General features: G+C 43.7%; 1 protein-coding gene across 8 annotated transcripts in view; it reads left to right on the top strand.

Annotated features, from left to right (window-relative positions):
- Positions 1-23,232, top strand: part of KLHDC3 (kelch domain containing 3) — a 46,095-nt gene extending 22,863 nt beyond the window's left edge. For all 8 annotated transcript variants that reach the window (XM_083733672.1, XM_083733670.1, XM_083733668.1 and 5 more), the window contains 5 exons: positions 549-635; positions 3,836-3,944; positions 21,013-21,086; positions 21,327-21,405; positions 22,246-23,232. In XM_083733672.1, coding sequence (XP_083589798.1) covers positions 549-635; positions 3,836-3,944; positions 21,013-21,086; positions 21,327-21,405; positions 22,246-22,312 — 416 coding nt within the window. In that variant the 3' untranslated portion in view covers positions 22,313-23,232. The remainder of the gene's footprint in view (positions 1-548; positions 636-3,835; positions 3,945-21,012; positions 21,087-21,326; positions 21,406-22,245) is intronic.
- Positions 23,233-24,199: the final 967 nt, after the last annotated feature.

Raw genomic sequence — 24,199 nt, 5'->3', positions numbered from 1 at the left:
CGTGAGAAGTCTAATTAAGATTAAAGAGAAAGTTGTAGTTGGCCAATCAGGCACAAGTCTTGAAAAGATCAAGTAGTGGCCTTTGTTGTTTTTAGAAAGCAACAATGAACAGGGAATCAGCATCTAAATCAGTCTTGTGCATCTCCCATTGGGAGAGGTGCCCATTATCAATTTTGGACAAGATGGAAAAACAGAGGACAAGAATTTGGAGTCAGTTGCTTACCTCCCTCCTCCTTTCAATATGGGATGGTTCTTAATCTAATGTAAATGGACAACCTTAGGTCTGAATGTGGCATGCAATAACACACGAGTCCTGGTGGATCACACCAAAGACCCATCTTGTCCAGCATCCTGTTCTTATACTGACCACCCGGATTGCTTATGGGAAAATCATAAACAGAACTTGAGTGCAACAGCATTCTCCCCACTTGTGATTCCTAACAACTGGTGTTCATAGGGGAGTAGCACAAAAACTTTACAGTTGTAACTGATATGAAACTGAGTTTCGTTTTAGGTGTCCTGACATGTACTTTCTCTATTCCCTACAGTTGGCTACAATGGAGAGCTGTATATATTTGGTGGCTACAATGCACGTCTGAACAGACACTTTCACGATCTCTGGAAGTTTGATCCAGGTATTTTTAATTGACATTCCTTCTTATTATTGGTATTACAGGCACCTCCAAGAATCTCTGCTGTGATCAGGGCTACAGCTATGCATTAATCACATTTCCTCCATGCCCCAGATGCTCCCATATGTTTTGTAGGATGTATATGTTCAACAGATGCATGTAGCGTATGTTCCCAAACACACAGAGATTCCATCAGTAAGGAGTGGTGAGGTCTTGGACCCAGTTAACAATATTAGCTGAAGTGGTGGTTGCTATATTGATTTGGAGCTCAATGCACTAATGGCTACATTGTACTCATGAGGAAGTGAAAGCTAAACAGCCACACTCCATAAAGCTCCAAGCACATCTCCGGAGTGCCACATGGGACCCAGGTAATGCAACAAATACTGGTTCTTTAATCTGAGCCTGGAGTGAGTCTCCCTGACCCTGCAGCTTTTGGCTATGAACTGTTGCTGTCTCTGCCAACAGTAACAGCAATACCAGTACCTGTTCGGGATTGTGGAGGCCAGGGGTTGACTGTTCAGTACTGCACAGTAGACTTTTGGATCATTCCTTTGATGGATGAGTATATCCATTAGGAGCTTCAAACCCTCCACCCTTTTATTTGCACCTCTCCGTTGGTAATGTGGCTGTGTGGTACTGATATGGCTCACTGCTAATGAGTTCTCAAATAAGAGACTCAGAAGAGTGTAGCTTCTTCAAGAAGATGTTTTATGGCCAGCTGCTTTTCTCTAGCGGGCTGATGCTCCCTGGCCAAGCTTCTCAGGAACTGGACACACACATGTACATGTGGACACATCGCCATGACCACCACCACCTTCCTGTGCATGGTCATGTTTGCTCTGCCACCCCTCAGTGTGAAAGGGCAGGATATAGCAGAGGCCTCCATAATGGTGCAGAAACCTCTTGGGCACCTTTTTCTTCAGCACTAGAAAGAATGGCAAACCTTCAGTGAGATTTTACAGACTAAAGTACTGGATAGTCCTAGCAGATCTAGCTTCAAATCCCTGCTTAGCCAGAGACTCGCTAAGCTCTGCTTTAGATCAAAAGATTGCTTTTCAACCTCAGAGGGCCAAGTTTAAAAATGAATGAGAAAAGAATTTTAAATTACCCTTGTATTCTGCACATATATCCAAAGAGCCCACAAATTCTCTTTTCTGAAAAGCAGCTGAGACCACTTCAGATTGTTCCCGCTAGCTGTTTCAGCCCCTGTCTGCCACTTTCACTTTGACTTACCCCATGCCGCAACTGACCTGTAAGCTCCAAGCTAAGGCTGCGGCCGCTACCCCTGCTCAGCTTGGATGGAATGATTGAAAGTTATTGCTGTGGGCTCAGACAGTAAGTAAGCAGCATGCCCAAGGAAACACAGGGTCTGTAGAAGTAGGGGGGAAATCAGCAGGTGGGGAGGGGACTAAGAGGAGGAAAAACACCCACCAACTCAGTGAGGACTGAGCATGAAAAACTAGGGGCTGTAGGATGGGAGTACCCTGGAAGAAGGCATGGCTGGCTGGAACACATCTATTGTCTGATCACTGCAGCTTGTGGAAGTGAATTCCTTACATTAATTATATGTAGGTATGTCATTGGTTTAAAATATTTATTTACTGTGTCTCGTTACGCTAATAACAAGGCAGCATACAATTAAATAATTCAACATACAATAAAAATGATCCAGAAAAAATAACATGGCAATTACAGTACCTAGGAATTGTTCAGCTGATGGCAGAGGCTGCAGAAAGCTTGAGCAAATGGATGTGTTTTAACAGCTGGTGGAAGTTAATGTATACTACATGAATAGGGAGCTCATTCTACAGAGCAGGGGCCCTCCTCAAAGCTGACATGAAATGAATATGGCCGCCTCTGAATATTTTCATGAATGGGCAGGCCTGTGTAGGAGAAGGCATTCTTTCAGAAAACCTGATCCAAAATTGTTTAGGCAAAGCTATCCTAGTCCAGGAACAGTCAAGGATAACAAAAGGCACTCCTAGCCACTGAGGTCATTTTTGCCTCCAGTGACAAAGATGGATCAAGGAGAACTCTCAGAATATGTACCTGTTCCCTCAGAAGGAATGCAACCCCATCCAAAAAGGTGCTCTAGTTCCTGGGAATCACTTGTGCGCAGGAGTATTAGTATTTAGCTTCAGCTTATTGTCTCTCAACCTGCCCACTCATGCATCCAGACACCAGCCTGGGGATTTGCAAGGCCCCACCTTAAATGATGTGAAGTGATGCTTATGTGTGTCCTCACTTTACTGCCACACAATTCCAGTTATCTCACGACACCTTAGTATGATGCTCAAGGAGGAGGTTTGTCAGTGTATGCTCCAGAGAGTAACTATGTCCTGCCTTTATTATATTCATACAACTAACTTGCCAATCTCCACTCTATAAAGGAGAGAGGGTAGCAGGCATCTCTGTGGGGATGTCTCAGTGGTTATGGCTTCTGTACTTCATGCAGTTACCAATAGATGGCAGTGCACCCACATGTATTCTTCAAAAAGAAAGTTAATGCATAGTTCAATCTGCAGAATGTTTTCAGAAGATGCTGTGTGGTTTCTTAATTCTGAGTTCTACGGTTGTCACCTTCTTCTCATTTGCCCTCTAAAGCAATTGCTTTTTCAAGGGGCCTTATGCAATAAATATCCGGGGGTTTTTTAAGTGAAGTGCAAACCGGAACAGCTGAATGCTTTGAACTATAATATCCTTAGTCTTCCAAGAGAATTTGGAAGAGTTCCCTTTATTTGAGGAGTTGTGGTGTAATGTAGCATTTTCTTGCTTCACACAGTCCTGTGTGACTTGAAGGTGTGAAATCTGTATCCTCCTCGTTAACTGCTGGAAATGTTCAGCTTGTACAATGAAACATACAGCTCTGCATACATTTCATGTTTGGGATTATTGGTGAAAAGGAATGTATAGCTGTCCCAGGGTTTTTCTGTTTAACCAAAAGATCCCTGCTTCACTGGGAATAAAATATCAAGAGTGCAAACAAACATTTTTCATGAAGAAAAGACTGCGATATTTGAAACCTGAACATCTTTTTCACTTGCAAGCAAAAAACCTCAAGTGTTTCTGCTGAAAAGCAGAAGGTTTGTTTCTATGTGTTAAATTTGTAAACTTCTTCGAACTAGAGCTTGTTCATGTGGCTTGTCTTTACCAGGATTGCTTGAAATATTCAGCTTTCATGGTGTATGTGTTTTCTCCAGTTTCTTTTACCTGGAAGAAAATTGATCCCAAAGGGAAAGGGCCATGTCCTCGCCGCAGGCAGTGCTGTTGTAGAGTAGGGGACAAGATCATCCTCTTTGGAGGCACAAGGTGAGTGGTATATCAGATTGGCTTTCTTGGTGTCTTGACTTTGGATTTGAAAATTCACTGTTCAGTTCTTAAGCAATGACAAAGAACCAAAAGCAAGCCTTACCACAAACACACACCATTGCTCATTCCACAGGCTCTGTTCAGTCTATTTCTAGTGTACGAGATTGCTTCTGAGCCCTCAAGTCTCTCCTGTAGGCCAATTTCTTAAGCCAACTTACATCGTCCCTGACCATTGGTCATAAAGACTGGGAGTTGTAGTCCAAAATCCAATGCTGTAAGATTGGAGATAAGAGAAATGCTCCCTGCTATTTAAAAAAAAAAACAATTTTTAAAATCTTTGGTAATAGTGCTAAGCACCACAGTGCCAAAATTGGAGATAAGCTTATTTCCAGTTTTAGCGCTTTGGTGCTTAGCACTAACACTGAATATGAGAGATCACTTGTCTCCAGTCTTAACTGTTTTGATCAGAGATAGCAGATCTATGTGCCCGATGTCATATGTCAGGTGACTGACAAGGGGGTGTGGTTTGCCCAGAATGGCTTTGCAGGCCAAAATCAGAGGCCTAGTAGGCCTGAGTTTCCTTCTGCTATTCCAAAGCTGCCTACTGCCATTTTGTGATTTTTATATATATGTATTTTTGCTTCTCAGTTCCTCCTTTCCCAGTTGGAGAGTACAGTAGTTATGAACTCTTGTAGAATTTTCACCCAATTTGTAGGTTGCATGATGTGGTATAAAATTTTATATTGTATCTAGCATTGTGAACCATTGAGTTCAGTGCAGAGAGTAATGGACTTGGTAAATAAAAGTTCAAATTACACCTTAGCAGTCTGAGTAGTCAGCCTTAGCAGTCTAAGTAATCTCATACAAGTCACGCTGTCTTATATTTGGTTCCCCATCTGCAACACAGAATTATTTAATGCCCTACTTTGTAACAAAAATTCATGAGACAAGGAAGGTTTTTAAAAAACTGTACATTAAACATACTGTAAAATATGAAAATTATGCTGTTATTGTTTGAGACTCAGTTTTCCTCCTTTTTCCATGGATCATGTTCAGTTTCACAAAAGCAAGGGGGGGGGGAATCATAATGTCATAAAGAACCAAAAAGGATATCTCCTCCCATTTCCTGGAGTTCCATGTTAGTCCTTTCTTCAGAAAAATGCAGCAACATTTAGCAAGAATAGTGACTGTTAGCAGACTTTGCAGCTTGGGTGAATTAGATTGCAATAATGAATTTTCAGTTTCTGGAGTTCAAAGGCTTTATGCATGCAAGAGCTCTTTACAGGCTGAATAGTGATGAGAGAGAAAAACCACAGACATATTGTCTGGAGAGAACAGCAAACAAAATGGCTTAAGCTTTGTGGCAGAGTTAACTTAGACATAGAAGCTTGCAAACAAGTGCTGGCTAGATTGCTTGACAAAACAGTGGCTTTGTGTGGTTTAAAGTAACACATGCATTAACTACAGATTCAAGAGAACAAAATGTATTTGCTTTCCCCTGACAGTGACAACCAGTTCCTTAAAATGTCATTTTTATTGTTGTAATCTCTTAATTAACTGCTCCTGTGAGTCTATTGGTGCTTTGTGATGATGCCAAAAGGTTTTGTGTGCCCCTTCCCTATTTTTCCCATTCAACTTTTACCGTATTTTTCGCTCTATAACACACACCCAACCATAACACGCACGTAGTTTTTAGAGGAGGAAAACAATAAAAAAAAATATTCTAAACAAAACAGTGGCTGTATGATTTTTGTGGTTCATGCTGTGGCCACAGACATGTGATCTGACAGTGAGTTTGGGGTAGCCCAATGCAAAAATCCTGAGAATCCATGTGGATCCATGTTTGTAACCATGTTTTTGCACCACTGCAGCCCCAGGCAACAGTGGGTGCATGATTTTTTGGGTGCAAACTGTATCCATGGACATGCTATATGATCTGATGGTGAATTTGGGGTGACCCAGTGCAAAAATCCTGAGGATCCATATGGACCTGTGCTTTGTAACCACATTTTAAGTAGGGAGGGAAGGAAAAGCACTCAAGGGACAAGGAGCACGCGTGGGGTGTGTGGAGAAAGATGCTGCTAATAATGCAGAATAGGGGTATAAGGGGAGAAGGCTCCTCTCCTCTCCCGCTTTGCTCCTTTAAAGCAAGCAGGCTCTGCTTCTCTCCCTCCTCCCCGGCTCATCCCCCCCCCCCCCCCCCGCTTAGCGAGCTGAAAAACTTTGCTGCTACTTAGCGAGCTGAGTGGGGAGGAGGGACAGAGAGCCTGCTTGCTTTAAAGGAGCCAACCGGACAGGTTGCTCCCGTTTTGCTCCTTTAAAGAAGCAGGCTCTCTGTCCCTCTCTCCTCCCCACTCAGCGGCTCTTCTCCCGCTTTGCTGTTTCAAAGCGAGCCACGGAGGAGGGAAGCATTCGCTCCGTAACACGCACAGACATTTCCCCTTAATTTTTAGGAGGAAAAAAATATGTGTTATGGAGCGAAAATTACGGTACTTCCTTGCCCTAATGCCTATCAATTGAACCTAATCAGAGAGATCTCAGTGGGTTATGCTGCAGATGTCTGCTGATTTTTGGGGGGAGGGGGTGTTGATCCCACTTTGGGTTTCATGCAGGGTAATTTTGGACTCTGGACTTAAGGGCCATGAAGTGGGGGCCCTAATAAGCTGGAATGGTGTAGTACACTTCAAAATGTCGTAACCCCCCCCCCCCCCGTGTGTTTGGGAGCCCACCTGCCAGTTTGGTCTGGTGCCCTGGACTTTTGTTCAATGGTTGTTCCCTGATGGAATCATTGTACAGGGGAGGAAAGACAGGGAGGAAAATCTCATGCATCGTAGCAGCAGTTTCCTTGTACAGCACCACTCATTGCTCTTCACTTCACCAAAATCAGCCAGTTGCTGACATTCACACAACTGCCTGATAATGTGTTCATTTCTCTACAGGAAAATTACATTTTTCTCAGTAACAAAATACTACTGCTTGGAAAGAAAAGGTGTGGGCAGTGCTTTGCAGATGAGGAAACAAATGTACATTTGGGGCACCATAAACAACCCAGAAAGACATGTAAAACCAGGAAGCAACTTGGGACTTGTCTGTGACAGTGAAAGCTAAATGAGTGATAGAATTAACTCTGTCTTCAAAGCTGAATTTAGCTAAAGGGTCTACTAACTAGGAAAGGTGCTGGAGTTGGGAGTTGAGTTGTCAAACATTGGCAGTGACCTCAGCAAGATACAAGTTGGCTAGAAGTGATCTAGATACTTTCCAGCTGCTATGAGCCAGGAAGTACACGAGTGCAGCAGAACTTTTGGCATCTGAGCTTTTTCTTGATGGTAACCATATGTTAAGTATATAAATCTATAAATATAGACAAAGTAACTGTTTATTAGAAATTAATTTATTTTCTCACCTGTTTTACTTGCAAAGTTTCAAAGTAAGTTTTAAGCACAACCTACTAAGCTCTTTCCACTGTGACTCCTTCTATGCTAATAAACTTGCAATGTTTAAAGACAGGCAAGATGAGATTAGGGTGCTCCTAAAACTAAAATGAGTGTTCTCAGGAAACCCCTAAACAAATTTAACCACCAACAGACATAACTTCTGGACAAAATACTGTCTCACCTATTGGTCTGTCTTAAAGAAAAAGAAGAGCAGAGCAAGAGGCTCAGGCAAGTGTTTGATGAATGGTTTGGGAGTATCTGAAGCTGCAATACTTCTACCACTATAGAAGTGTTGATATGATCAGATTTTTGCATAAGAAGACTCTGCCAGCTTCCTGTGTAAGAGGCTGTAAATACTCCTTTGTAGTGAGTGTCAATAATAACATAACCTATTTTTTTCATAAGCATCTCATTAATGTTGTTATGACAGGGCTCAGTAGCCTGACTGGAATCGTAAGGGTAAAAGCTTCAGAGGCCAGGAATATCCACTTTGTTAGGCATCACCAGGTTGAAGACGTACATCAAAGTTGAGAATATCAGAAACTTGAGACCAACAATGACAAACCAATTTTCCATATCATTGCCTTGGGCTGGTGGTTTCCTTCCCGTATAGCAAACTATACTTTCCCTTCTTGAAGGCAGAGTATCTCAGATGATGGACTGAGCTATTGATTTGATCCAGTAAGACTTATCTGATATGTTATTTAGACAGCCCCATTAACTCATGAGATTGGGAAGAACCAGAAGGTCATAAAGTCAAACACCTCCCCCTGAAGCACAATCTTCCAGCTATTGCACCATATCTATCTTTCTCGCTTGCTCTCCCTCTGTCACACAGAGATGCACACTTCCGATCAAAGTGTCATCGGTGTCACAAACCATCCAGTCAAGTTGTGTCAGTCTCTGATAACATCCATAAATTGTCTTGCCCTGCAGCAGAGGTGGATAACTTGTGGAATGTCAGATGTTGTTGGGACTCCCAGCTCCCACCTGCCAGAGCCAGCATGGCCAATAGTGAGAGTTAATGGGAGTTGTAGTTCAGCAACATTGAGAGGGCCATATGTTAGCCATGCCTGACACAGTCAGTCACTCACTGAGAGTGAACTCTAGTGTAGCATAATATTAATCAGATGTCTGGAGTAGCCCCTCCATGTGGGGCTGCCTTTAATGATTTCGAAACTTCATCTAGTACGAAACGCAGCCAGCTGGATGTTGAGGCTAGGCAATCGAATCCTGTACTGATGCAGTGATTGCCAATACCGTTTCAAGCCCAATTTAAAGTCCGAGGGCTGCATCCCCTCATAGGCAACATTTGGTGGGCATATGCCAGTAGTGGGCATGGATGGCCAAAGGCAAAATTGGATGTGGCAATGAATGTGACACTTAGCTTTGCACAGTAGGCTACACTCCAGCCCCACAAAAGTTAATTTCTGCACCCACATACACCTCTCCCCATCCAGGCAAGCAAGTGGTATTTTCAGAACTGAAGCACACATTCCAGCAAGGCACAAAGTACTCAAGGAGGAAGCTAAGCAGGGCTGGGGAGGAGGCATGGCCCGAGAAAGTCCCAAGGATCAGACACTGAGGTCTGGTGGGGCTGTATCTCACCTCTGGGTTTCAGATTCCTCAGTCTAGTTCCTCGTAAATGGTGTGGAATGAATTTACTTGCAGGACTACCTTCACATATCTCAGCCTACACACTGATCATCATCCGAAGCCCTGCTCCACACACCTATTTCCATTATGGATACTAGAACACAGGGCCACACAGTGAAGCTGAATGTTGGAAAACTCAGGACAGACAAAGTACTTCTTCACACAGCACATAATTGAACTCTGGAATTTGCTTCCAGTAGATAGTGATGAACACCAGCTTAGATGGCTTTTAAAAAAGATTTAAACGGAGTCTTGGAAAATAGGGCTATCAATGCGACTAACCATGATAATTAAGTTCTGCCTGCATGGTTGGAGAGAGCATGCTTTTATACATTGGTTGCTGGCAAACAGAAGTGGGGCGTGTGCTGTTGCACTCAGGTCCTGCTTGCAGGCTTCCCATAGTTATCGTGTTGACCACTGTGAGTACAAGATGCCTAAACAGGCCTTTGGCTTGACCCAGTATTCTGAGTTTGGGAGACTCAGGGAAGCTTGGTTTTAAGTTGCTTCGGGTTGCCCTGGGCAAAATAAAGTATCTAACAAATAAAAGAAGGAAGGAAAGAGAACCTTTTTTTGGCAGTGGTCTCACTTGTGGAATGCTTGCCAGTGGTGCTACATCATGCCCCCCCTTCATACCTTGAATATTTATTGGATTTTAAAATTAGTTAAAGTTATCATTACTTATTTACCAGGGTGGGTATGTTTTTAGTGTTATTGCTGGTCCTTGTATTACAGTTTTATTATTCTTGAATCTTACTGCTAATTATATTGTATATTGATTGTTTCAACCTACCTTGGGAGGGTTTCTAACCCTACAAGACTGCCTGTAAATATGTTTAATAATGATAATTATTTAGGTCAATTGATCTAAAAATGTTTTACATGTCTTCACATGCTTCTTCCTTACCCCCTCCTGTGAGCTAGGGGAACTAAGGATAGTACAGAAGTCACTTTTGATATAGGAAAGATGTGGGAAACTTCCAGCATTTATTTTACACTACTGAACAAAATAATGATAGCGCTGCTTTTTATTATAAATATAGGTCTACAGAAAAGAGAAGGATATGTGTATCCTGCATATACATATTTTATATTAAGTATAATACCTTTAGATATAAATAGAGAATGGTCCAATTATTTTAAACAATGAGTGTGATTGTCTATCATAATAGTATGTACCATTTCAAAACGTTAGAAAAGTCACTTTTCCTCAAAATTATGTTGCTAGATTTTTATCACATTAAGTGAAAAGGTAACATGTTACCATGAGCATATTAAAGCAATGAAATAACAGTTCCAATAGCTTCTTCAGTGTGGTTTTCCCACCTCCATTCTTCACTGTTGGAGTGTCACAATAAAAGTGCATTTGAAGTGCCTATTTTGTGTCCGAATTTGGGGGGACGGGGGATGGACAACTTTTATTGCGCGTTACAGTTTCCCACATCTTTTGCTGGTTTGATAAGACACTGTTTATAGTGTCGGGAGAGGATAAGAAGGCCAGAAAGGGGGGTTGGGGTGGAGAGGGAGCTTGGTTCACTTCCTCTGAGTAGCTATCAGGTATGCTCTGGAGCTGGCTGGCTTGATAAGACGTTTTTCCAGGAAGTTGTTGTAAATGAAGAGGTTCCTGCATCTTGTATTGTCCTGAAGGTGACAGGTCACCAGGAAGTGGGGGTGGGGGGAGGGAAGAGATAAAATTTCAGCACAGGGCAAGGATTAGAGGGAACGTAAGTGGAAAAATAACAGCCAGCAAATCTCTGGATCCATTGGAAAAATGGAACAGGAGGCATCAAATAGGGAGAGCTAAATCTTATCTGTCTGTTATTCAGACCCACAGGAGCCCTTGCCTCCCTGCTTTTTGCATAGCCTGTATTTCACATTTAGTTTGCAGTCTTCCGCTGAAGATAGACATAAGCTTTTAAAAGAGGTGAGAGTGATAAGTTTGCCACACTGTACCCACACATTTCTTCTGTTCTGCTGTTCTTTCTGGTCAGAAGTGTTTTGCATAAGCAGCACAAAAGCCACTTACTGGAGATAATAGTGGGATAAATGTACACAGCTGGAAATTGTTCTGCTCTCATCTCATCTTCAGTTCTGTGGTGAGAAATTACTTTTCCATTTTCAGATGTTTCTGTGGTGTTTTCTGTTGGTATACCATATAGTGAGGAGATCTCAACAGTTTATCTGCAGACCACAAATCAGTGTCCTCAGATCTGCTGCAGGTTCTGTTAAATAAATATCTATCCCGTTTCCTGAGGGGTAGTTATTTTAGTCTGTTCAGCAAAAACAACAGAGAGTCTTGTGGCATCTTAAAGGCTAGCAAATTTATTAGGGCATAAGCTTTTGTGGACCAGAGTCCACTTTGTCTGGTGTATGGAATGCTGTCTTGAGTTGGCAGAGATATATAGTCATACACATGGGTGGAAAGAGAGAGAAATATGTTAGCAGTAAGATAAGAGGGAAATGGAAAGGCAGGAAACACAGATTGTAAAGCTTAAGTGTAAAAATAATTACAGTGACCAAACACAAACATGTTAGCAGATGTGTACTTTGATTCAGACATATATACAAACTTCATAGCTGGATGTTGAATGTTTAGCTAATCAACTCTTAAAATAGATCCTATCCTGGAGGAGCTGGCCCTCTCAGCTCCTCTTGCCCAAAGAAGACAGTGCACAGCTTCACACTAACAAGATAGAATAAGGTCAGGGTAATTTTGATAAAATTAACCAAACATGAGCTAACAACATAAGCAAAAAAAGTTTGTTTGTTTGTTTTTTAAAAAGATGCAGGTCTAATTTACTAGAGCCTCTTGGGTTTGCCAGTCAGAAAGTTGGCGGTTCAAAACCCTGCAATGGAGTGAGCTCCCGTTGCTCTGTCCCAGCTTCACCCAACCTAGCAGTTTGAAAGCATGCCAGTGCAAGTAGATAAATCGGTACCGCATCATAAGCATTTACTTCCTAAAGAGTGAGATTACTATGTGCGATATCTTGGGACTGAAGTTCCCCATTTCATTTGTTCTGTACCATATGTAATACTAAACAGCGCTTGGTAGGACTTCAGCAAAAGGCACTTGTATTGCACATGTACAGCATAGTGTTGATGGATGGAGGTTGCTAGAAGAACTGTATTACTGCTTATTTGATCCTTCCCGAAGGAATTCTGAATGTGATTGGAGGCTCTTAAGCTCTCCGTTTCCAAATTTCTAGAGGCCTAGGAGTGTTGCATGTACTTTTTTTGTGTAGGATATGCAGTGGTGGCTGACTAATTTGATTTGAATTCAAATTAATTTATTGGCCTTGCCTTTACTGTCTAAGGAGTTCTGTGAGAGATGTTATTGTCTCTTCTTGCTGATACTCCTCCTGCCTAAGTTCAGCTGAGTAAAGTGTATAGAAAGTTGTTAAGGGAGCACAAACCGATGCTCAGATCATCTAGTGTGAAACAGTCAAGCTGACCCACCAGCTTGACTGACCCCAGAGCCTGGCTGATAACAGAGTAGTAGGTGCCCCAGGTTATCCCTTCATGGGAGCCATTCACCCCCATGTCTGGCCTTATTCTTCTATAATCATTTTGGCCTTGAACTCTGACGTCTTTTAGCCCTTAAGACTTGTCTGTAATGCAGTAGACACTGCTTTTTTCTCCCTCACAAAGATAAGGAGTGCATTAGGGTTTCCTGACGTGGATGTGAACTAAGGTTAGATTATCCTGGCTGGGAAACTGCAGAGCTGTGGTGCTTGAAAGAGCTTTATCATGAGCTCAGATAGACAGTACTGCTCTACAACAGGTGCTGTCCCTGCTAAGGTTGAAGCTATTGGAAGAATATATTTGCCCTTATAATAATAATAATAATAATAATAATAATAATAATAATAATAATAATAATAAATTTTATTTATATCCCGCCCTCCCCAGCCGAAGCCGGGCTCAGGGCGGCTAACAACACTAAAACAGTACAACATTATAAAACATTATAAAAATGAATTAAAATCAAAATTAATGGCAACCATAAACTAAAGTCTTGTAAAGATTGCCAAAGGAGGGAGTCAGGCTGCGCCCTGACCAAAGGCCAGGTGGAACAGCTCTGTCTTGCAGGCCCTGCGGAAAGATGTCAAGTCCTGCAGGGCCCTTGTCTCTTGTGACAGAGCGTTCCACCAGGTTGGAGCCGCAGCCGAAAAAGCCCTGGCTCTAGTTGAGGCCAGCCTAACCTCTCTGTGGCTTGGGACCTTCAAGGTGTTTTTATTTGAAGACCGTAAGTTCCTCTGTGGGGCATACCAGGAGAGGCGGTCCCGTAGGTACGAGGGCCCTAGGCCGTATAGGGCTTTGAAGGTTAAAACCAGCACCTTAAACCTGATCCTGTACTCCACTGGGAGCCAGTGCAGCTTATATAGCACCGGATGAATGTGATCTCTAAGCGAAGACCCCGTAAGGAGTCTCGCTGCGGCATTCTGCACCCGCTGGAGTTTCTGGGTCAGTCTCAAGGGCAGCCCCACGTAGAGCGAGTTACAATAATCCAGTCTGGAGGTGACCGTCGCGTGGATCACAGTGGCTAGGTCAGGGCGAGAGAGGTAAGGAGCCAACTGCTTAGCTTGGCGGAGATGAAAAAATGCCGCCTTTGTTATAGCTGCAATCTGCGCCTCCATGGAGAGGGAGGTATCGAAGATTACACCCAAACTCTTAACGGACGGTGCTGGCACTAATTGCACCCCCGCAAGAGATGGGAGTTGCCCCCTCAGTCCCATGTCGTCCCGTCCCAGCCAGAGGACCTCTGTCTTTGAAGGATTTAACTTCAACCGGCTCCCACGAAACCATCCAGCCACAGCCTCCAAGCATCTGATCAGTGTGTCTGGGGCCGAGTCTGGGTGGCCGTCCATCAACAGATAGAGTTGGGTGTCATCAGCATACTGATGGCAGCCCAGCCCAAAACTCTGGACAAGCTGGCCGAGGGGGCGCATAAAGATGTTAAAAAGCATCGGGGAGAGTATTATGTGCACTTTTGTCAGGGCAAAAATTAATAATGCCAACTGTTCTTCCATTTTCTGGCAGAAAAGTGAGAATATCCCATTGACACATGTCTCTAATCTGAGACCTAAAATTGTTAGCTTGTGGATGAAATTGTAGCTTAATTAGATTTGATATTAAAGTATAACATGTTGTTAAGCATCTGTCTTAACCTTCCTGTGGTAATGGAGTGGCTGTGTGGACCCTAGGTGGTGTTTGAACATTTGTGCAAGCCTGAACCAACTTCATACTGCATGCTCAAGAATTATGTTGTCCTGTGGTGTTTCATCTCTCTCCAGTGTCTTTTCATTTATTTAATTTTGTTTTGCATGCTACCATGAACCTATTGGTATTGAAGTGAAGGGGGGTGGGAAACAGTCTAGTAGAACCGTAAAGATTTCCTTTGAGTTCACCCATCCTTGTTTGTTAATAACATTGTTGGGAAGGTACAATTCGAAGAAAAGAAGTGGTGTGCTGGAAGAGGCGGCTTAATCCTTCTACTTACCGCTTGTTTTCAACTGCAGCACCATACCATCCAGCCTCTTTTATCCCCGCCTAGCATCTCAGGTTCCAAAGCAGTCCCAGATGTCTTGTGGCAAGCCTGCTGGAGAAGATCTCAAAACGGTTTTGAATGAGTATTTTTATCTCTGTCATCACATTGCAGTTCTAAATCCAGAATAAGGTATTTGAACTCCCAGGTCATTCAGTCTTGCTATACTGCCACACAAAGACCTCCTTTGGGGTTAGCCAGCGTAAGGATGATGAAGGGCACTAGAAGAGGGCCCCATGTCCTCCTCATGCAGTTAAACAAAAGGCATGGAGCAACTCAGAGGAGGATTATTCTAGAAATACAATAAGGTTCAGACACTTCATAAAGCAATACCAGGACCAGGACAACGTGGAGCATCTTTACTGGTTCCAGACACTTCATTTCCCCCACCTGGATTTGGACCTGAAAGACTAGGACCAAGTGTGGGTACATGGAGGGCAAGTTATAGGGAAGCGCAGTTTGAGACATCGTGCAACATCATTACTGATGACAGAGCATGTCTGTTACGGCATTAGCATTATCTTCTCATTTCCTGGTTTTGTGTATCTTAAGCCAACATGAGACCCTTACTCTGGCATTGAACTGGTAGCTTTCTTGATCATATTTCTGTGACTTTGATTTGCATTCCTCAAATATATATATATATATATATATATTTGCTTTCGTAGATTTTCACGGGTACAGGAATGCAGGTTTTGGTGTCCTCGGGTGTCTTCCCGTGTAAAAGTTGGGGTGTCTAGGCGACGTTTCGACGAGGTCTCACTCGTCATCTTCAGGCTGGTGCTTTCGGCTTCTTGTTCCAGTAACAAGAAGCCGAAAGCACCAGCCTGAAGATGACGAGTGAGACCTCGTCGAAACGTCGCCTAGACACCCCAACTTTTACACGGGAAGACACCCGAGGACACCAAAACCTGCATATATATATATATATATATATATATATATATATATATATATATACACACACACACACACACACATACACACACACACACACACACACACACACACACACACACTCACACACACACTGCTCCTTCATTGTACTCTTCCTTGATTTAGCTAATAGTTTTTTGATGGACAGGTAACAGGACCTTGTTCTTTTAAGAATGATTCCTGTGGGTCCCAAGAACATAAAACATGAATCATCTGTCCTAGCTTTATTGAATTTACTTGAATATATCTATTAAAGGTAAAGGTAAAGGTACCCCTGCCCGTACGGGCCAGTCTTGACAGACTCTGGGGTTGTGCGCCCATCTCACTTAAGAGGCCAGGGGCCAGCGCTGTCTGGAGACACTTCCGGGTCACGTGGCCAGCATGACATCGCTGCTCTGGCGAGCCAGAGCCGCACACGGAAACGCCGTTTACCTTCCCGCTGGTAAGCGGTCCCTATTTATCTACTTGCACCTGGAGGTGCTTTCGAACTGCTAGGTTGGCAGGCGCTGGGACCGAGCAGCGGGAGCGCACCCCGCCGCAGGGATTCGAACCGCCGACCTTTCAATCGGCAAGTCCGAGGCGCTGAGGCTTTAACCCACAGCGCCACCTGCGTCTCGAATATATCTATTAAGCACTATATAAATAGGAACTAAAATATCTGCTGGTTGCTGAAGAAGCCAAGGTAGTAATGGATTGGACACCAGAGTGTTGTTTTATATTTAAAAGCTGTCAGGAAGAAAGGGAACTAAAGAGTAAAAATGAATAGCATGCTGTTTATCTTGTTAAAACCCACCAGTGACATACTCAAGGCTCTGTACTAGACCCAGTGTTGAATTGAATGATTCTATAGAAACAATAGGTCAAGGATAACCATATTTTCTGTTCTTATTCACTACTGGTGGAAAATAACCAGTGTTGCTCGGGAATTCTAAGGAACCAATTTATAAATTGATAATAGAATATAATGTGGTAGTTTCTAGGGCTGTGCACAGGTCCCTGATCTCCAGCTCTGCCCCCAATATCAACCAAACTGGCCAGAGGGTTCAGTCCTGTTGAGTCCTGTTTCACTAGTGTGTTCCTCATGGGGAACAAATTGGTGGCGCAGACCGCTTCAGCCAATAGGATTTCACCCTTGACATGGTCGCACCTGCACTGCTGCTGCACATGCTCAGCTGCCATGCCAGGCCTGCTTGCCCACTCCTCTGTGTCATTGCCGCTCAGTGTAGTTCATGCCCTAGCCATTCTTCCTGCCACTGACAGCAACACCATCACCTACCTCTCAGTGGCTGGCACTTATCCAGCTGCTATCGCTGCTGCTTCCACCAGCACTGCATTATGAGAAGCAGTTGTCTGAGCTGGACCCACCTCACTCACTGCCACCCCCTACAAACTGATTCCTGCATCAACCAATCTTCATGGGTGCAATAACCAATGGTGAACTACCAACTGACCACTGGTCTTGGCCCAACACATTGTTTGTAGCTGGTTCTTCTCTCCTCCCTCCACTCGTCCTGGGGTTAGGTCTTCTCTTCTGTCCTTGGGTCCTCAGTCTCACACCTGCCCCTGATGTTTGCTTCCTCAGCATGTTCTCTTTGAGTAGCATGCTGGCAAAAGGTCCCCCTGCAGCAGTTTGGAACAGGTTGATTCAGCATCTTAATTCAAAATGGTATTTGACAGTTTCCAAACATACTGTAGACCAAAATGTGCTCCTCAGTCTCGGAAACTTTCATGCCAAATTGGGTGACAGTATCTTCAGAAGTGTCCAAATCAGTGCAGTGTGGAATGGTTTGGTCCGCCATCTTGGTTCAAAGTGGTGTCTGATGGTATCTACCCAAATGTAGACAAAAACTGGTTCCTCCATCTTAGAAACTGTTTGGCAATGATCTCTTCAGAGGTGTCCAAATCCATAGAAAATGGACGGACAGATGAACCACTTTCCAAAATATATAGTAGACCTAGAGGTACAAAGTCTAGAAGTACATTTTACTACATGATGTTGATTGTACTAATGTTGCTTTTAATCATTCTGAGCACAAAGGAGATGTAGGCTAAAAATATTTTAAATATATAAAATAAAAAGGAATTGGAAGTAAGTGCTCCATTTCTAAAAATCCAAAGAGAGATGTGGCACTGAAGTGTGAAGACACTTGCTTCCTCTCACCCACATATGCACAAGTGGAAAATATTTATTTTCTTTGTGAATGAAAATGCAGAATGCTGCTTCTTTTCACCACAACTTGATTTGAATTTGATAAAATTGCTTCAGGAGACCAACCGCTGCTAGTTGGCCATCCTGGCTGTAGATAGTAAGACAACGGGCATCTGCAACCCATAGCAAAAAGGAAATATTGGCGCTAACATGATGAATGAAAAATTCAAAAGTAGATGAAATTTAATGCAGTTGCATAGTCAGTAAAATGTAGTACCAAGGAACTTTAGAATTACATCCTTTACAGGACTCTAATCTAGCAATTAAGGGTTAAACTACAGAGCCTAGGACTTGCTGATCAGAAGGTCGGCGGTTCAAATCCCCGCAATGGGGTGAGCACCCGTTTCTCGGTCCCTGCTCCTGCCAACCTAGCAGTTTGAAAGCATGTCAAGGTGCAAGTAGATAAATAGGTACCGCTCCAGCAGGAAGGTAAACGGCGTTTTTGTGCACTGCTCTAGTTTGCCGGAAGTGGTTTAGTCATGCTGGCCACATGACCCGGAAGCTGTACGCCAGCTCCCTCAGCCAATAAAGTGAGATGAGCGCCGCAACCCCAGAGTCGTCCGCGACTGAACCTATTGGTCAGGGGTCCCTTTACCTTTTAATCTAGCAATTACTTGAGAAGGCTGTTACGTTATCTGGGGAAAGCCGAGTTTATGCCGCTGTTCTCAGTGTGCTGTCATTTTGCCAAAGCAAACCCTTCAAGACCAAGTGTGAAAAACCATGGCAGAAGGTCAGATATTCTGATGATTAAGAAAGGTTTCATATTTTGGTTCCATACCTAAAGTGATTTTATTTTATTTTATTTTTTTAGTTGACAGGCTGAGGGGAAGTAGAGAAGCCAAGTGATTAAGCATGTAGAAAACTCTATAAAGAGATAGGGATTTGTGTTATTTCACTGGGGCCAGGCAGAAAAAGTATTTTAATCAATAAATGCCAGGCCGTTAGATTGGAAGCAGAGATTCAAGAGAAGATTGTGAATAGATGGCAGGAACACTCGGAGCTACAAGTGGGACCTTCAACAAAATGTTGCCATGAGTAATTCTTCTGTGCAGGATTCTAGCGAGCTGTGCCAGCTTATAGGATATTCCATTCTCTTTCCCAACACCACCACCGATTTTTTTAATATATATATATTTTTTCCACCCAACAGTCAGTGTCCTGTGGTCACTGAAAATGCTAAGTTCTTATTAGCTGATTTGGGGGAGGAGCTCCCTCTTAGAGGTTTTTCTTTCTCTCAAAAGTAGTAGTAGTAATGTTATTATTGAATCAATTTTATAATGAATGATTTTAGAGTGTTGTTTGTGCTGTACTTTTGTACTGTTTTATTGTTGATTTTTCAAGTAACATTTATATACTGCTTGATTGTAAAAAACAACAACAACCTCAAAGTGGTTTACAAAAGATTACCTTGCATAAGGTTTACGTGGAGACCAGATTATTTTCAGTCTTCATTGAGAATTTAGATTTAGTTTATGTGTTGGATATACAACAGTGAGCATTCATCCTGATTTGCTTGTGGGGTGTTTACGCATCTCCCCATTAATCACTCATTCTTTCCACACTTTTCAATACACTTCCTTGTCACTGTCGAAATTATTTCTATTTAAAAATGAATTTGCTGTGCTAAGACAGCAGAGTGCTTTAATCCACTTTAATTGTCCAAACCTAACTTTCCAGGGATGCACTTGAATCCCTTCCACAAAATACTGACAGGCTGGAGCCTCCCTTAGTGTAAGGCAGCAAAGGGAGAGACTGGCTTATGTTTGTTTATTTTTTGCAAGGAATCTGCTTCTCTCCCAGTCGCCTGCCTATTATTCTGTTTAAGAGTCTGCCAACCCCTGTATCTGTTACTCGAGTTGATTTGGTGGGTTAAAAAAAACCACACCTCTAGCAAGAAAGAATCCTTTCAACTTTAGAGAAGAACTCAGACGTCACTGGTGTTGTGGAGTGATCAAATACACAACCTCAATCTGATTCCTCCCCCACTGCTCCCAAGTTGGCTGCCTGCTAGGGGTCTCTGTGACCTTCTGCGATAATGAAATTTCCAGATGGTGCAGGAACATCCTGCCCTGGCTGCTGCCAGGGCAGAGCAAGGAGCCTTGTTTGTTTGCTAGGGAAGAAGAGAGGCTGGAGCAAATGAAGCAACTGGGCAGAAGCCTGTACAAACAGGTCAAATCCATGCCCCAAAGTATCCCCTTTCTAACATGCTCAGGTTTCTCTTTTCTTAAACCACGGCTGACAGATCTGCTATGTTTCCATGCTCATCTGGGGGTATTTCTTTGTGTCCACACAGAGGTTTAGCGCGCAGTATGCAGAGATTTGCTGCCACAATTGTTGCTGTTACTAAGCAAAGTGATTAAGGCAAACCTGTTGCCTTGATGATGGGATTCGGAACGGCAATGCTGAGAGAAGAACCGAGGGAGTCTAGTGTGTCTTTGAATGGAGTTCAAATAAGATGGGAGGGAATTGCAAAGCTAATGTAGAGTTGGGATTCCCAAGCTATGGTCTGCAGACAATGAGCAGTTCGTGAGCTTCATTAAGGTAGCCTGCAATGTGTCTGTAAAAATACTATTAAAAATCATACAGCATCTGGCACAGCGCATTACAATGGCTACAAAAGGGAGAAAAGTCATTAAGAGGTCCTTCAAGACTCTCAGCAATTTATGCAGGGGACATTTAAGGAACCACTGAAGCAGAGTAACACAGAGTGGGGAGTTTATATGTATTGGGCAGAGGCACGGGGCGGGAGAGAAGGGGGGGGAACTACTGCAAGGAAGTTGTATGGTTAGAATCCAGTGTTGTTTTTCATTTTTGTAACCTGCCAGGGTACGTAGAAGTGCAAGGTATACGTGTTTCAAATAAATTTCATAGACTGAAATAAATACATATCACAGCCTCATTGCTAATGCAGGAATAGCAAAGTGGGGAAGGGAAGACTTCGTTGCAAAGAGACTATTTCCATCCTGACACATCTACGATAAAATCCTTTTGAATTGCAGAGGATAGGGCAGAGGTAAAGGAAATAATCTTGAAGGTTAAAGGAATAGATGGTAGCATTAGACATAAGGCAGTAAAGGGAGTAGGAACTGAAAACAAACAGCGTTGGCTTGGCCAGCAGTAAACACAGGGGTTATTAAAGAGAGCCTTTGCTATCAGCAGCTGCACTTTGTTAGGTAACACTGAAGTCAGGGAGGCCCTGTGGAATAGTTCAGAACTCTGGAAGAATCCGAAACACAGCCTTAATTTGAAGTGAATTGCAGTGATTGATGGGGTTCTCTTTGTTTTCCACAGCCCATCCCCAGAGGAAGGCATGGGAGATGAATTTGACCTGATGGATCACTCGGACCTGTACATCTTAGACTTCAGTATGTGAACATTTCCTCCTTATGTTGCCTTTAGTAACTGCTTCCCCTAGGTTGAATCTCCTGGTGTGTTTTCTTTACATTAAAAAGCCTGGTCAAAGTAGCTGTAATAGCTGTACTGTCTCCTTGTTCCATTGAGGGAGCTGCCTAGTGCAGCTAATTTGGCTTACTTTTTATGCTTCTCATGGGCTGCTTCCAAGAAGGGCAGTTTTATCATCATACTGTATGCTTCTTTTTCTTCAGGTCCCAGCTTAAAAACACTCTGTAAACTGGCAGTGATACAGTATAACCTCGACCAGTCCTGTCTCCCTCATGACATCAGGTAAGTTACTTATCCCCATTCAGGGATGTTCGATATATCTAAACCACTTGTTCTATACTACACAAGACACAGCCTTTTACCAGGGCAGACTATTTCCCCCTCTACCCAATATTGTCTGTCTGGTACTAGGTCTCCATTAGAAGTATTTCCCATCACCTGCTACCTGATCTTTTTAATTGCAGGGTTCAAACCTAGGACTTTCAGCACATAAAGCACACACTGTGCCATTGATTTCTCTTCCCCCATTCTTCCCATTTCATGTTTGTCATTGTTGATGGCATCTGTCTGTCTCGAAAGACAATGGAGTGGTGAAGTCAAACCTCTGCATTAGCAGCACCAAAGTGACCTCCCTGGGGCGCAAGCCTGGGCAGTGTGTTTGGGCTCCCCAGACAACAAGACCCCCTCTCCCAGCCTCACTGATGTGGTCCAAAGGAAAGCAGAGCAATACATTTGGCACCAGCTTGGCTGCAGGAGTTGCCAGAAGGAGGCGTACACGGCACCATCCAACCACCATGTTTAGTAGCTGAAACATCTTGATTGTTTTGTAGTCATTTAGTCGTGTCTGACTCTTCGTGACCCCATGGACCAGAGCACGCCAGGCACTCCTGTCTTCCACTGCCTCCCGCAGTTTGGTCAGACTCATGCTGGTAGCTTCGAGAACACTGTCCAACCATCTCGTCCTCTGCCGTCCCCTTCTCCTTGTGCCCTCCATCTTTCCCAGCATCAGGGTCTTTTCCAGGGGTCTTCTCTTCTCATGAGGTGGCCAAAGTATTGGAGCCTCAACTTCAGGATCTGTGTTCGATTGTACCTGTGTTTAATTCTAGCCCATTGTCTCTGCAGGTGGGAGCTCGCAGCAATGACGACAAACAGCAACATCAGCCGGCCCATCTTCTCCTCTCATGGATAATCCAGTCTCCTGCTCCCCCCTCCCAGCTGCCCTCGGCCCCCCGCCTTGCAGACATCATCTACCGTCTCCTTCACTGTGCATGAATGTTTAGCCTATTCAGGAAAGGGGCACTGCTTCACCACCACATAAGAGATTTCTTTGTAGCCCAGCGCTAGGAGGGTTCTACTTGCCCATCCTGCTGCCACACCTCTCCAGCTGCAACTTTGCCGAGACCTCGCCTTAAAGGCAGCATGCATGCGGAATTGGACAGTGCGCTCTACAGAGAAGCAGTGCAGGTGCACTCCTGCTCCTGTTGCTGGACACTACAGCTTACATTTCTCTATGGCGGTAGTACAACTTGAATAATAGGAACAAAAGAAACTCAATCTCAGGACTAACTGGTGTAAGGCCAGCATGTGCTTCGCATAAGTCTAGGATCAAAGGCTAACCAAGCAAGGACTTGCCAAGACCCAACTTCTCTACGTCCCTAGCCATTTTGAGTGCCTGGCCCTCATCATTAACCCAAGGGCTGAACCAGGTGCCCTGTCTTAAGCCATTTTCTCTGCTCTGCTGTGAGCTCAGAAAAGCATGCCTGGTCTTACATATTTTGAAATTGGACTGGGTTTGCCCTTCTCCATTGGGCATCCAGGGGAACTCCATATATATATATATACGAGATAATCAAGCACTCGCTGCCTTTACAGTAGTGTGGACTTCTGTGAGGTCAGACTCTTTGCTTGGAAGAGGAGGGGGAAATGATGACAGCTCTGCCCGCCTAGGCAAGGAGTGGCCATCCAACATCTCATAGGACTGAGTAGAACAGAGACTTTTCTGTGCCTGTTGCAGGAGGGGTCACTGCAAGATCTGAAACGCTGCTGCCCAGTTTCATGTGTACAAGCAGCACCTCTGAATTTATAAATACGGGGGGCGGGGAAGCTAAACTTTGGTAGCCTTGTGTGTCAGTGCTTTTTGTATGGCTGGAGGGTGAGTGATGGACCCATGCAAAGAGCTGGGGGCACAGGGCCCAGAGATTGCAAACTGAGCCTGAAATCAGAGAACTGGTCTCACTTTCTGGCTAATGGCATGCACTGGGAAGCCATCTGTTCAAATCTTCCTTTGACCAGGACTTGCTGGATTACCTTAAGCAAACTTCTCAGCTTCAGCCCCCACCTGAAAATCAGGAGTATTATTTGCCTGCCTTACGGAGAAGTCGTAAGGATAAGTGAAGTGTTTCATATATTCTAAAGTGCTATATAAATGCTCCACATTATTTAAGATAAAATTGGGCTTCGTCGTCACCCTTATTAAACGAGGCTTTCAGCCAGCCAAGACCACCCTGGTGCCTCAAAGCTGCCTGTCTCAAATGTTCCATTGACCTATTTAACCCAGTATCAAAATTGCACCATTTTGGGTGGGGAGATCAGAAGCTCATCCCTTTTGCTTTCTTGTTACTTTTATTACCCAAACATATGACCTGCTTTGTTTTCTTCTGCGTCCGTGAAGAGGTTGACATCCCAAAATGGTAGCAGGACCCCATGGACTGGAAAAAGCATGGGGGCAAGGAAGAGGAGAGGGTACATGCAGTAGCTTTGACCCTGCTTAATTCATGCATTACATTCCCAGCCAAGCATTGTACTCTGTGGGCTTATCTGTGATGCAAGGCAGCAGTTGGCCTCTTAACCCACAGTGCCTCTAGAAAACCCTGGTGTAATGGACAATGCCTTAATGTTAGGTGGGTGTACATGGATATTCACAACTATGATGAGAAGATATTGTGTGTGTGTGTGTGTGTGTGTGTGTGTGTGTGTGTGTGTACGCATGTGTGATGAGCACATTAACCACATTGCAAGAACACTGGATGGAACAAATGGGACCAAAACAAAAACAGTAGCCAAGGGTTTCAGGTGC

Source organism: Podarcis gaigeae (genome assembly GCF_964106915.1).
Source record: "Podarcis gaigeae genome assembly, chromosome: 3".
NCBI lineage: Eukaryota > Metazoa > Chordata > Lepidosauria > Squamata > Lacertidae > Podarcis > Podarcis gaigeae.
Note: the sequence above shows the minus strand (reverse complement) of the source record. Positions and strands in the feature narration are given on the sequence as shown.